Here is a 12926-nt window from a genome sequence, read left to right on the forward strand (position 1 = left end):
TACTTCCCAATAGTATATATAAAATGTCAAAGTAAACAGTGAAGAGAAGGAAAAAGAGGTAAGATTAAAAAAAAAAAAAATCAGGGAAAAAAGTCAATTCATACTGTCAGTATCAAGAACTAAAGCTACAAAAAAAAAAAAGAACTAAAGCTACAAACTATAACCTCAATCTCCAAAGTAAATAAAACTAAGTCCTATGGAAATTATAGCAATTAACATGTTGATCTATTCATTGTAGATCCAATATCCTTAAGTCTGCTTTCCTGGTGAGTAAAAGGTAGCATTGATACAATTTTAGGAATTTGTAAGTCCAATTAATTATTACTAACAATGTAAAACTTGAATATGAACAATCTGTATACACAGAAGTCATCTAAAGACCACTGACCAAAATCCCACTAACACTATAACCATTCAATTTGTCTCTATTAGGTAGAAATTTGATACACATAGAACACTAGAAATAATATTCCTTCTCCTTAAAGATTTAAGTCTGAACAGAACGTTCTAGGGACCTCCCTGGTGGTCCGGTGGTTAAGACTTCATGCTACCACTGCAGGGGGCGCGGGTTCCATCCCTGGTCTGGGAACTAGGATCCCGCATGTTGAGTGGCCAAATAAATAAAACTAATAAAAATAAATAAACTGAACATTCTATATCCAATGTAAATAACCAATGTAAATAGCATCTAAAAAACCTTGGACACACCAAGAAGTTAATAAAACAAACACGCCATCTCCCTCCTTATAGCATCTATATATGTACACTAGCTAAAAGGCCACTGGAGAGTTATTTCATGAACTCAAAGTATAAAAGGTACATGTTGCTCAACGACAAATTATAATTGCTAAACAGAGCAAAAGGCCTTAGAATTCCACTAGAACTCAAACTTCTTCCTGGTTTAACTGAAGTATTTTGCAGTGGAAAAAACAAGGACTCAGATAGGCCATGTGATCTTAAACAAGTTATTAAACCTGAGTTAGCTTCCCCAAATAAAAAGTAAGAACATATCTGCCTTGTACTGTTGTTGTGAAAATAACAAAAAATATGATATGGGCATAGTACTGTGCCTGTCACAAGAAAAAAAAAGTCCTATTAGGTAAGTAAGTATTAGTAATTATTAATACTTTTCAGATTAATTAGCAAGGAACACTCTTCAAAAAGACAAGGGCTAGGGCTTCCCTGGTGACGCAGTGGTTAAGAATCCGCCTGCCATTGCAGGGGACATGGGTTCAAGCCCTGGTCCAGGAAGATCCCACATGCCGTGGAGCAAGTAAGCCTGTGTGCCACAACTACTGAGCCTGCGCTTTAGAGCCCGCGAGCCACAACCACTGAAGCCCGCGAGCCACAACTGCTGAAGCCCGCACGCCTAGAGCCCGTGCTCCGCAACAAGAGAAGCCACTGCAATGAGAAGCCCGCGCAACGCAACGAAGAGCAGTCCCCACTCGCCTCAACTAGAGAAAGCCTGCGCACAGCAACGAAGATCCAACGCAGCCAAAAATAATAAATAAATAAAATAAACAAATTTAAAAAAAAAGACAAGGGCTGAAGAAAGTATATGCAGTTTTTAGGCTTTTTGTTGTAAAACAAGTCCACTTTGACCACATCCTAGAAACAGCATAATAATTAAGAATCTTTCTCGTAATGGAGATCTGTTTCCTCAAGTGACACACAAAGATGGTCATTTTAGATGCTCCACTAATAAAGTATGTATCACAGGACTAATACGCAAAGGTAGCATTAATGCCAGGAGAGAAACAAACTGTTTAAGAATCAGCACATCACTCCCAACGACTGAGTATTCTGGAAACTAGTTGATAAATGGCATATGAAGTATGAAAACTCTTTAGATTGAATTTAACCATTCATAAAGAATAACCAAAACTAAAACAGTAACTGGCTTAGAATAGACACTTACGATAGATACTGAAGCAGAGAAAGCAGACAAAATATTATATTTCAATGCTTCAACTTTTTAGACCTTTCCTTGATCATCTATCTATCCACGTCATCCTTGATCACGCCTTCTACTTACCTAATCCTTCTTGCCCCGTATTTGTTGAAACTTGTCTAAAGAAATGGCCTACTATTTTTGTCTCTACTTCTTAACCTCCCTCCGCCACTCTTTAAACCCACTGCAAAGTTTCCACTCTTCTGAAACTGTTAAGATCACCAAATATCTGGAGCAAATGTGACATAATGTTAATTTTTGTTAATTCTGCATGTATATGTGAGTTTGTGATAACATCCTTTGTATATCTTTTCCAAAAAAGGAAGTACTATTTTATTATTAATAGAGAATACATTTTTTAAAAATATTTAACACTTCAGTTATAAAAGCACCACCACACTGTATGTTCTTTGTGGTGTGAATTATATCTCAATAAAGCTATTTCTTTTTTAAAGCACAACTTAACACACGATCTAGATACAGCACATTCCAACAGAACCTTCTGCCATGATGGAAATGTTCTATATGTGCCATCCAGTATGGTAGCCACACATGGCTTCTGACCACTTGAAATGTGGCCAGTACAACTGAAGGATTAAGTTTAAAGTTTTTATTTCATTTTAATTAATTTAAATTTAAATAGCCACCTAAGGCTTTATAGATAGAGAAATTTAGTGACAGTGACCAGCCCAGAAATCCAGGATATTAGCAGAGACTTATACATCTACTTATGTGCTCCTCCCTTATGCAACCTCCCCTCTCATGTAGATAATCTTGAATGTTGCTGGTTAATGACTTAATAGCCAAATGCAATGAACAACTTCAACTGCCTAAACTAATCTCTACACTTTTTTTCTATGCCTTCTAACATCCATTATCCACAACTACTACTATGCCAATTGGACTTCTCTGCTATATTCCTTCCTGGAATTTTATTCCCTTGATATTACCATTCTCCTAGTGTTCTACTTAGCCTAACCCCTGGGCTCCTTTTTCCTTTGCCCATCCATCAATTATTCCCATTTTGCCCTAGGCCCATTATTCTCCCCTGTCTCTTCCTCTACTTCTCTCTTCATATATATCCTCTCCTTAGATGATTCCATTTACTTCCATTATTTCAGCTATGACTAATATAAACAGCCTCTATTTCTACCTCAGACCCATTATTTGAGCTTCATGAATGTATCCAACAGCCTGGCTGAACTTCCTGGAGGTTTCACAAGTATCTCAAAGTCAACATGTCAAACTGAATACATCTTCATACCCCTTCCCCTCTCAAAAAAACAAAACTCCTTTCTTATGCCCTCCCTCAGTTGACAGAACCATCACTATCCCCACCCATCCTCTTACCCATGCTTCATTTTTCCTCCAAACTCCACTTAATCACTAAACTCTGCATATTTTATCTACTAAATATTTAAAGATTCCACTCCTCTATTACTGTCCTAGTTCAGGCCCTAGAAATCTCATACCCACACATAAAACTAAACTCTACACATCCCTCGTACTCCTTAAATCCATTCTCCACAATTACTACTACGCAAATCTGCCAATTAACTTCTCTGCTTAAAATTCTCTCCACCACCTACAGTTGAGCATTTGTGTGGGAAGGGTGTGAGGACAGTTGGAAGAGCATGTAAATATGATAATGTCTAGGAACTCTTCAGCATGTTAAAGAGATGATATGCTGTATTTCCCAAACTTACCTTAATCCACAATGATCTACCAGTCCAAGTAAAAAGGATATCCACAAAGAGATGAATACAGTCATCCCTCAGTGTCCACCAGGGACTAGTTCCAGGGATGCTCTCCAACCCCCACCCCATGGATACCAAAATCCACGGACGCTCAAGTCCCTTCTATAAAACAGTGCTGTGTTTGCATATAACTTATACACATCCTCCTGTATACTTTAAATCATCTCTAGATTATTTATAATACCTAACACAATGTGAATGCTAATATAAATAGTTGTGAACACGATGTAAGTGCTATGCACACAGTTGCTACAAGTGCAGCAAATTCAACTTTTGCTTTTTGGAACTTTCTGGCATTTCTTTTTCCTGAATATTTTCTATCTACAGTTGTTTGAACCTGTGGATGCGGAACCTGCAGATATGGAGGGCGACTGCATATCATGTTATTTAGCTCAAAACTATTAGCCATGAAGATGATCCTATCATTATCCCAAACAACCTGTTTACTTCTATCGACTAATAGAGGAAATGTGTACATCAATAATTATTTGATTCACTAATTCGCTTCACCTCTCACTGTTTGGTTTATATATTAGTGTTTGATTAACACAAAACCATTCACCATGTACATAATGACCAAAACACAGATCATCTGTCACTGAGAAGCTGAACCCTGCCTGCACAAAAGGCATCTACAGAAACAGTGGTTTTACTTAACTAACCCGAATATGACGATTATACCAAGTAGATTTCCAAACACTTTCTGAAATTATTCTTAAACTCTTACGTTTCTTAAGATTTCTTAAATTCCAGGGAAAACTGTATTTGCTTGTGGTGACAAACAGCTTATCTGATGATTCTTTTCTAAAAATCATTAAGCAATTAATGTAGCACAGCACATTTAATATGTCAATCTTGTAATGCCAAGACTCAAGTCACAACATCAAAAACTAAATTCTTTATGAACGCCCACCTGAAAAGTCTAAATTAATACAAATTAAGGTGGACATTATACAATCAATTAAGTCAACCACAAAACCAAGCAAACACTAAAGTTTCTCCTCTTCTGCAGAACATATCAATAACCAATCTTTTTTTTTTTTTTTTTTTTTTTGCGGTACGAGGGCCCCTCACTGCCGTGGCCTCTCTCATTGCGGAGCACAGGCTCCAGACGCACAGGCTCAGCGGCCATGGCCCACGGGCCCAGCCGCTCCGCGGCATGTGAGATCCTCCCAGACCACGGCACGAACCCGTGTCCCCTGCATCGGCAGGCGGACTCCCAACCACTGCGCCACCAGGGAAGCCCAATAACCAATCTTTTTAAAGCCACACACAAAATTAAGCCTGCCACCTGTCAAAGGCATAGTCCTCTTCCAAATAAAAACACTCTTAAGAAAAGCTTCTGGCAATTTCTCTTCAGTCTGAAAAACTACTGCCCTCCTTAAGATATAATAAAATCCCTAAACTGACAGAACAAAAAGCTCCTAAAACCCAACTTTAACTAAGAAGTTTAAAATAATTAATTTGTAACAAATGATAACTTAGAGCCTTCAAATGGATTTTTTTAAAAGAATCATCGTTTACATTTTTCAAAGTACCTTCACATAGTATTTCAGTTGCTTCTCAACAATCCTGTGAAGTCAGTAAGACATGTTACTAATAAATCAGTGTTACAGATTAAGTTCCTTACTCAGGGTCAGGTAATTGGGTAACAAAGTTTTCTGCCTTTGAGTCGGTTTCCGTTATACAGTGTTGTATTATACCAGAGTCAATCTCCAAATACAAGATTAGAAAATCTGCTGTGGACCAATGAAAGGCAAGGAATATGGATGAAACAACTCCGAGATCTACAACTATTTCTAATAACAGAAAAAACTTAATATTTATCAAAGTATATTGAGCATCTATCGATACTTATATCTTCAAAAACCCCAAAGATTAGTGGAGTAGACAAAGAATGTACATGATTTTTAATCAATGTGAAGAAAAGTATAAGAATGATCCCAAGAGGAAAGATCCTAGTAAATTCGGGAAACTAGTAATTCAGAAAGGCTGCCATTTGGGAAGGTGACAGGTCATGAAATTAGAAAGTTAGTCAGAGGACAGCTAAAGCTAAGGAATTTGAAAACACTGATGACACCATGTTCAACTCCAACATTTCTCCGATAAGTATGGTAGCCAAAGTAAGAGTTCTGCTACATTTTTCAAGCATAAATGTAAACAAATCAAAATTTTCATCAGTACCCTCAAAGATAGCCTAAAAAAGATGCTGCATCATCACAGTTAATATTTATGTGCCAGGCTCTGTCCTAAATGTTTTTTATATATACTAATTCATTTAATCATCACAACAACTCTGTAAAATAAGTGCTCTTATTACATTCCATTTTACAGATAATAAACTAGCACAGAAGTTTACCCAAGGTTACACAATCATTAACTGAGCCAGGATCTGAATTGAAAGTCAGGCATTTTAAGTTCTTAATCACTGTGTTATACTGCAGAAAAATAGTGCCTTCTCCAAATTCAGGTCATGCTAAGTCTCACCTATTCCTGCACACTTGATTGACTTATTTTAAACACGGGACCAAGCAAAATGCAAGATGCTAACAATAAGTAAATATAAAGAACTGGTACAGCAAAACCTGATAACTAATTATAGTGAATTTTTCCCTAGTATATGAACATTTTCAGAAATTTTAATTTGAACATAACCACTCTTGCTGTTTTTACAGCTTTATCTAAAAAATTTAGAAGTTACCAGAAAACACAAATAACAGGTTTAAGATGACTTCTGAAGATGAGAGCCCCGTTTTAGATGAACGTTTCCACAGGGATTAATAACTAGGGTGACTTTCAAATGACCAGGATCTTGCACTAGCATCCAAATGTCAAAGAGTGAACTGAGTCACCAGGCAACAAAAGATTCCCAATTTGTTTTACACAAAAACAATCTCTTGGGCATCCCTGGTGGCGCAGTGGTTAAGAATCTGCCTGCCAATGCAGGGGACTCAGGTTCAAGCCCTGGTCTGGGAAGATCCCACATGCCACAGAGCAGCTAAGCCCGTATGCCACAACTACTGAGCCTGCGCTCTAGAGCCCATGAGCCACAACTACTGAGCTGGTGCTCTAGAGCCCATGAACCACAACTACTGAGCCTGTGAGCCACAACTACTGAAGCCCACGTGCCTAGAGCCCGTGTTCTGCAACAAGAGAAGCCACCGCACCAAAACGAAGAGCAGTCCCCGATCACTGCAACCAGAGAAAGCCAAAGTGTAGCAATGAAAACCCAACGCAGCCATCAATCAATCAATCAATCAATCTATATTTAAAAAATGGTCATCAAAACAAATCAAAAGGGCTTCCCTGGTGGCACAGTGGTTGAGAGTCCGCCTGCCGATGCAGGGGACACGAGTTCGTGCCCCGGTCCGGGAAGATCCCACATGCCGCGGAGCGGCTGGGCCCGTGAGCCATGGCCACTGACCCTGCGCATCTGGAGCCTGTGATCCGCAATGGGAGAGGCCACAACAGTGAGAGGCCGGCGTAACGCAAAAAAAAAAAAAAAAAAAAAAAAAAAAACCCAAAAGAAAATCTCTCTTTCCAAGTTCTTACACTAGAAACAACTGTGATATTAAAGGTAAATAAGAGAAAAGGAAAACATTTAAGCTCTTAAGACTTAAGAACTAACTATATCATTAAAAAAAAAACCTAAATGTAATTCTTTTTCAATAAATCATAATAATAATTTAAAATATATGCAATAAATCTACATATATTTTAAATTAAATCTTACCTACCCAAAATTATCCTGTCCTTAATTCTATTCGGTCCTGTTTAGAAGGGACAAAGGATTACTTCAAACAAGTCACCAATCATTCTTTAATTTGCACAGCAGCTACCCTTGAGTTATCTGAATTCTGCCCATACTCCAAAAATCAGTGACTCGGAGAATTTAAAAACAAACAAGAAAAACTCCAAAGACTATTCCCTGAAATTCAGTTCCTAAAACTAAGAGTTACTGCAGGTTCCTAAAAAACAAGAAATGTGGCACAAATTTAAAAAATACAGGTAAGAAAAATCCTCAATGTTCAAATGGGAAGATACAGTTCAATGAATTATTTTAAGAACTATAGCAAAGAAATGTTATGGTTTCTTAACCACAGAACCACATCCAATTTCTGCAGCACTGACAAACTTTTCATAAAACATTAATATCATATACTCATGATGAGACATGAGTCTTAACTTGCGAAAAGCCAGAGAAAAATAGACTATAAGTATTTTGGAGCTTAATCAAAATTTATGATTTGACCTCTCCTTTCAGGTAGGTCTGGAAACAATCTCATCAATATATCAAGTGAACTCAGTATTTAGAAGTAGCATGGGGAGAAAAGTGCTTAGAGTAGAGCAACCATTCTTGAATTTCCATGTTTTCTTCAAGCAAACTATGCTATGTTTCTTTAAAACAAAAAGCAAAGAAGAACCCTTCCTAAAAATGCAACGTAAATTCTGCAAAGTCCAGCAATAACATTTTCTGACCAAGCCAACAGAGAAGTAAAATTAAAGCACAGCCTACCTAATAAAACCAGGTAAAGAAATTTTCATCTTAAAAGATCTGTTATCTCTTAAAATCCTGTGGTATCAAAGTATTACCTACATATTATTTATTAAGAGTCAATATTTGTTTTACTAAGTAACTATGCATATTGTGACTCTAAAAATAAGCTTGATTGAAACAAATTTGACTTGTATACCACACTCACCCATTCTCCACCCCAAAAAGCCTATTTATTTCTCCATTTGAAGTGATAAAATCAACACCCAAATCAGAAGTCTGGAATTTGCCATGGTTACAGGATAGGATTTCTCCAAAAATCTGACAGTAACTTCCACGCCAAAACAGAACAGCTTCATTTGAGATTTACTAATTAACCATCTACTGTATTACAAATGCTTTAACATTTCTCAAATTATTAGAATCCCAACCAGTTTAATTTCCGTTCTTTATCAACCCAAGCAAGTCATTTACCTGCTCTATGACTTCAGGTTCTTTATTTATCAAATAAGCAGCTGGGCAGAATAACCTAAGATCTCTTCCAGTTTTAATACACAAGATTTTTAACTCGACAACTGAACACAATATTTCTCCAGTCCTCCCACAGAAAAATATGCATATTAATAAATATACATTTAGTGAAAAAAAGCTTTCCTTTTTTCCTAGTGATTTAGTAATCCCTTGGCTTGTCCTTCAGTTTAGATCCAAAGACAAAAACCCAAACATTAACCTACTGAATAGGTTATTAGGCAAAAGTTCTGGCCAAAAAATCATAAACACTGTCCAACTACTGCTATAAAGGATCCTGGGGCTAAGATAATCACATTTTAAAAACCAAAATGAAAAATCGTAGAAGTAGGGTCAAATGACATATATGGAAGGTTCCAAACCAGGGTACCAAACAAATGAACTAGGATTCATTTGGTTCTCCAGCCAAACCTTGAACTAACGTAAAAATAATATGGCGACATTATTATATGTAAGGATAGCAGATATTCTTTTAACCATGACCATGCCTAGGTAGAGAACAAAAATCTAAAAAGTCATCAGTTCTAGGAAAAACTGAGAAGCTTAGACAAAATTCTTATTCTGACATTAGACAAATTGAGGTTTTCTTCCCCACTGTATCATTAGTTTCAGGATAATAAACTATCAGAAAATTCCAAGTGACAAAAAAGGAAAACACACACATTGCATCCATAAGGTGCTCAACATTTACTTGGGTCTAGTCTTAAGAGAGTAAGGTAACTAATTAAGGGGAAAAAAAACTGTTAAAAAGCACCTATTCAAACATGAAACTATAGAAAAATAAAATCCAGGATCAGTAGCAATAAGCACCTGAGGTACAAAAAAGAAACAGGTGTCCGCCTGTAAACCAAAAGAAATCAGACATAAGTTTTTGAGTATGACTGACCAACCAGAATAAAGTTATAGTTTCACAATTTTTTTTAAAAAAAGGTCTGCCACCTTCCCAACTCTAAAACACTATAAAATTGAGTAGGTTTTATTTCACAGTGCCTTAGAAGTTCTATATCACTAACTATAAAACTTAAGAAATTACATTCCAAAAAAACCTGTCAGTTTTGAAGTTTACTTCCTTCCACATGTTAATTTCCCTTCACACTTGATATGGCCTTGGTCATTTGGAAGGTGACATTCAAAGGGTTAAGTGTTAACATATTAGTTCATGGATAATAGATAAATTCCCAGATCACTCAGGTACTTTCATACCCTAATTCAGCTTGGTCCATTTTCTTGGCAAGAAGAATATGGATACTGGCATTTTTCATGTATAATGTAAGTGGCTTTTTCATTCAGTTCAACTCTGCTTCTTCCAATAATCTATGTATGTTCACTTCCAGGTGAGGACAACATTCAATCAAGCTGCTACAGGTCAAGCAACAAGTAGCCCAAACCCAGCTACTTAAACCTAGAATATCCTTGTCAACCAGGATGACACACCATGAAAATCATTTCATTTACACCATGAAAACCTCCCAGAGAGGTGAAAAAGGAAGCTTTGTGACTCCTTTGTACTCCTGGGAAAGTCTGGCTTAAAAACTTTTTACAACAAAGTTAAAACAACGATAATGACATTACGACTCTCAAAGCACATATACAATTTTACATAAGCTCCTGTACTACCCACAGTATAGTGAATGGGCTGAAGACATACTAGTTTTAATTAACAACGTCAGATCACTGCTAGCTATCACAAGGTTTATGCACCATTAGGTGAAACTGTATCAACCACTTACTATAACTTTCTAGTCCCAAACTATTTATCCAGAGAAGGAAGCCTTTCTTATAGTTTATTAAATGCTTGTGTGATCACCAACTTATATCCAAAGGAAAGTCAGTCAGGAACAAGGTCGTTCTTAATCTAAAAGGACAGCCTGATCTCAGGAACGGAAACACGCATCTAACACACCAGCAGCTCATCACTGCAGACCCCCTGAGGAGCACAAGGCAAGAAGACTGTACTTTCCTACCTCAAAAACTTCCCCACTAATTCCGTTTCCTGCCAGACGAGTAAAACAATGACGAATAGGCAATGCGTTTGTATCAGGATGACTTTCATCACTCCTCCCTAGAGCACATCTCTTTGGCTACCAATACTAACTCCTATCCTATCCAAACACCTAGATGCATGCCCCAAATTCTGGCTTCTCTTCCAAAAGCTGGGCTCCCCCCATTTCGGAGCAAACAATCAGAGAAAGACATGCAAAGGGCGAACTCGGCAAACTGGCCGAACCGAGCCAAATCGGGGATCCAAACCACCGAGAAATAAAGAAGTAGGTGGGGCATACCTGCAGTTCACACCAGGCGACCTCCACGGTGGTTTCGGTGTCCAGACCTTTGTAGACCGTCTTAAAGGAGCCCCTGCCGATCTCGATGTCAAACTTGAGAAAGCGGCCATCATTGGACATTCCCACGGCCTTGGTCTCCAGCTCTTCGATGTCATCCTGCTGCTGGCTCCGTTCCTCCTGGGGTTCCTTGGCGCTGCCGCCGCCGCTGCCACTTCTCGACGACGGGGGCTCCTCTTTGCTCCCCGCGTGGCCGGGCTGGGCAACCTGGCGGTCTCTGCCAGCGCTGCCCGGGGCCGAGGCGGCGGCTGGGCCCGCGGCGACCGGCTCCCCGGGGGCGGCGGCGGCGGCGGCGGGCGGCTGCTGGGCCACATGGGCGGCAGCGGGGGTCAGGGTCTCCTCGCGCTGGGGCTCCGGGGGGCTCCGTTGCGGGACCACCGCGGCCGCGCTCGTCTGGGGCAGCGGGAGCGGGAGGCCGGGCAGCTCCAGCGCCGTGGCGTTGGAGTCGCAGATAACGCTGCGGCGGAAGAAGCGGTGCTCGGTGGTGGTGGTCGCGGCCGCCCCCCGGCTGTCCTTGTCCATGGTGTGGCGGCGACGCCGGTACTCCTCCGTCCTGCCGGCTCCGGCGTCGGCCGCCGCGGCGCCCAGTTTCTCTCCCACCGAGGAGTCCGAACTGGAGCCATTCTTGGGGGGAGGCGCCGGCGGCGAGAGGAACAGGGAGCCCGGCGCGCTGCTCTGCTGGTCGGCGGCGCCGCCAGACATGGTGGGAGCGGGAGCGGGAGCGAGGCGGGCGGCTCGAATTCGCAGAAGTGGGCCGGCCCGGGGCGGCGAGGCTGCGGGCCGACGGCCCCTCACTCAGCACTGACTCGGCGGCCCGAGCGGGAGGCGGGGCCGCGGGCCCGGTTGCGGCGGCCGCTGCGGCTCTCTAGGCGCGCTGGTCGGGGGCGGCGGCGGGGCGGAGGCACGGGGGCTGGCGCCTCACGGCCCGCAGCCATCGTGCGGCAAGCGGCTGCCGGGCGGGCTGGAGCGCCAGGGGCGCGCGGTCATGGGGGCGGCGCGGCGGCCCGCACCGAGTCCAGACGGAGGCAGCCCGGCTGCCCGCCGCCGCCGCGGCACGGGGCCGGCTGGGCCCTGAGGCGGCGGCGCGCGCGGACCCCCGAGCGGCGGCTGCTCGGCGCGGAAGCAGGGGAGGCCGCGCCGGGGCTCGCGGCCAGGCGGGTGGCCGCTCCTCCTCCCCGCCCTGCTGGACGGCCTCACAGGCCGCCCATCGCCCGACGCGAGGGGCCGACGCGCGACGCGGAGGAGCGGCCCCCGGCCCCGGGCCTCGCCGCCCGCCCCGGGCCGGGCGGACCCCGTCCTCTCTGGGCCGGGGCCGGGGGCTGACGGAGGGAGGGCTGGCGTGGGAGGGCCCGAGCCTGCTGCTTCTCCGGGCCGAGGAGGGCCGGGAGAAGAAGGGCAGTCACCCGGTTGGGCACCTTCTGTCACGAAGACGGGTGCAGAGACGCCGCGACAGAAACGCGGCGTCCGCGGGCGAAACTCGGCGCTAAATGGCGCCGGGAGTCTGAAGCCTCCACACAGCCCGCTCGAGCCCCGCCCCCCGCTGCACGGGGCACCCCACCCCCCACCCCGCTCGCGGGGCTCTCGCGCAGGCGTGCCCGCCCCGAGACCCACTGGGACTTGTAGTTGGCGCCTTGAGGAATGAATGGGACAGAGGAGGAAGGCGCCTACAACTCCCGTGATGCCCTGCGATGGCTTAGGCTGATGCCTGACGGGAGCTGTAGTTCTCTCTGAAACCTCCCCTTCTGGAAGGCGGATGGGAGCGTCACCGTGAGTCGCTAAGCCCCATCCTTCAGTGGGCGCTAGCTAGGAAAATCATGACTTAGGCATTAATTGTGTTAGGAAGGAAGGGAGAAGAA

At 42.7% G+C, this 12926-nt stretch overlaps 1 protein-coding gene across 8 annotated transcripts in view; it reads right to left on the reverse strand.

Moving 5' to 3' along the window:
* The window catches only part of WNK1 (WNK lysine deficient protein kinase 1), a 135372-nt gene extending 123483 nt beyond the window's left edge, over positions 1-11889 (reverse strand). For 7 of the 8 annotated variants that reach the window (XM_060024084.1, XM_060024083.1, XM_060024082.1 and 4 more), the window contains exon 1: positions 11014-11889. In XM_060024084.1, coding sequence (XP_059880067.1) covers positions 11014-11772 — 759 coding nt within the window. In that variant the 5' untranslated portion in view covers positions 11773-11889. The remainder of the gene's footprint in view (positions 1-11013) is intronic. The other variant, XM_060024085.1, reaches the window with a different exon arrangement.
* Between the last annotated feature and the right edge of the window lie 1037 nt (positions 11890-12926).

The sequence above is a fragment of the Delphinus delphis genome, chromosome 11 (assembly GCF_949987515.2).
Source record: "Delphinus delphis chromosome 11, mDelDel1.2, whole genome shotgun sequence".
NCBI lineage: Eukaryota > Metazoa > Chordata > Mammalia > Artiodactyla > Delphinidae > Delphinus > Delphinus delphis.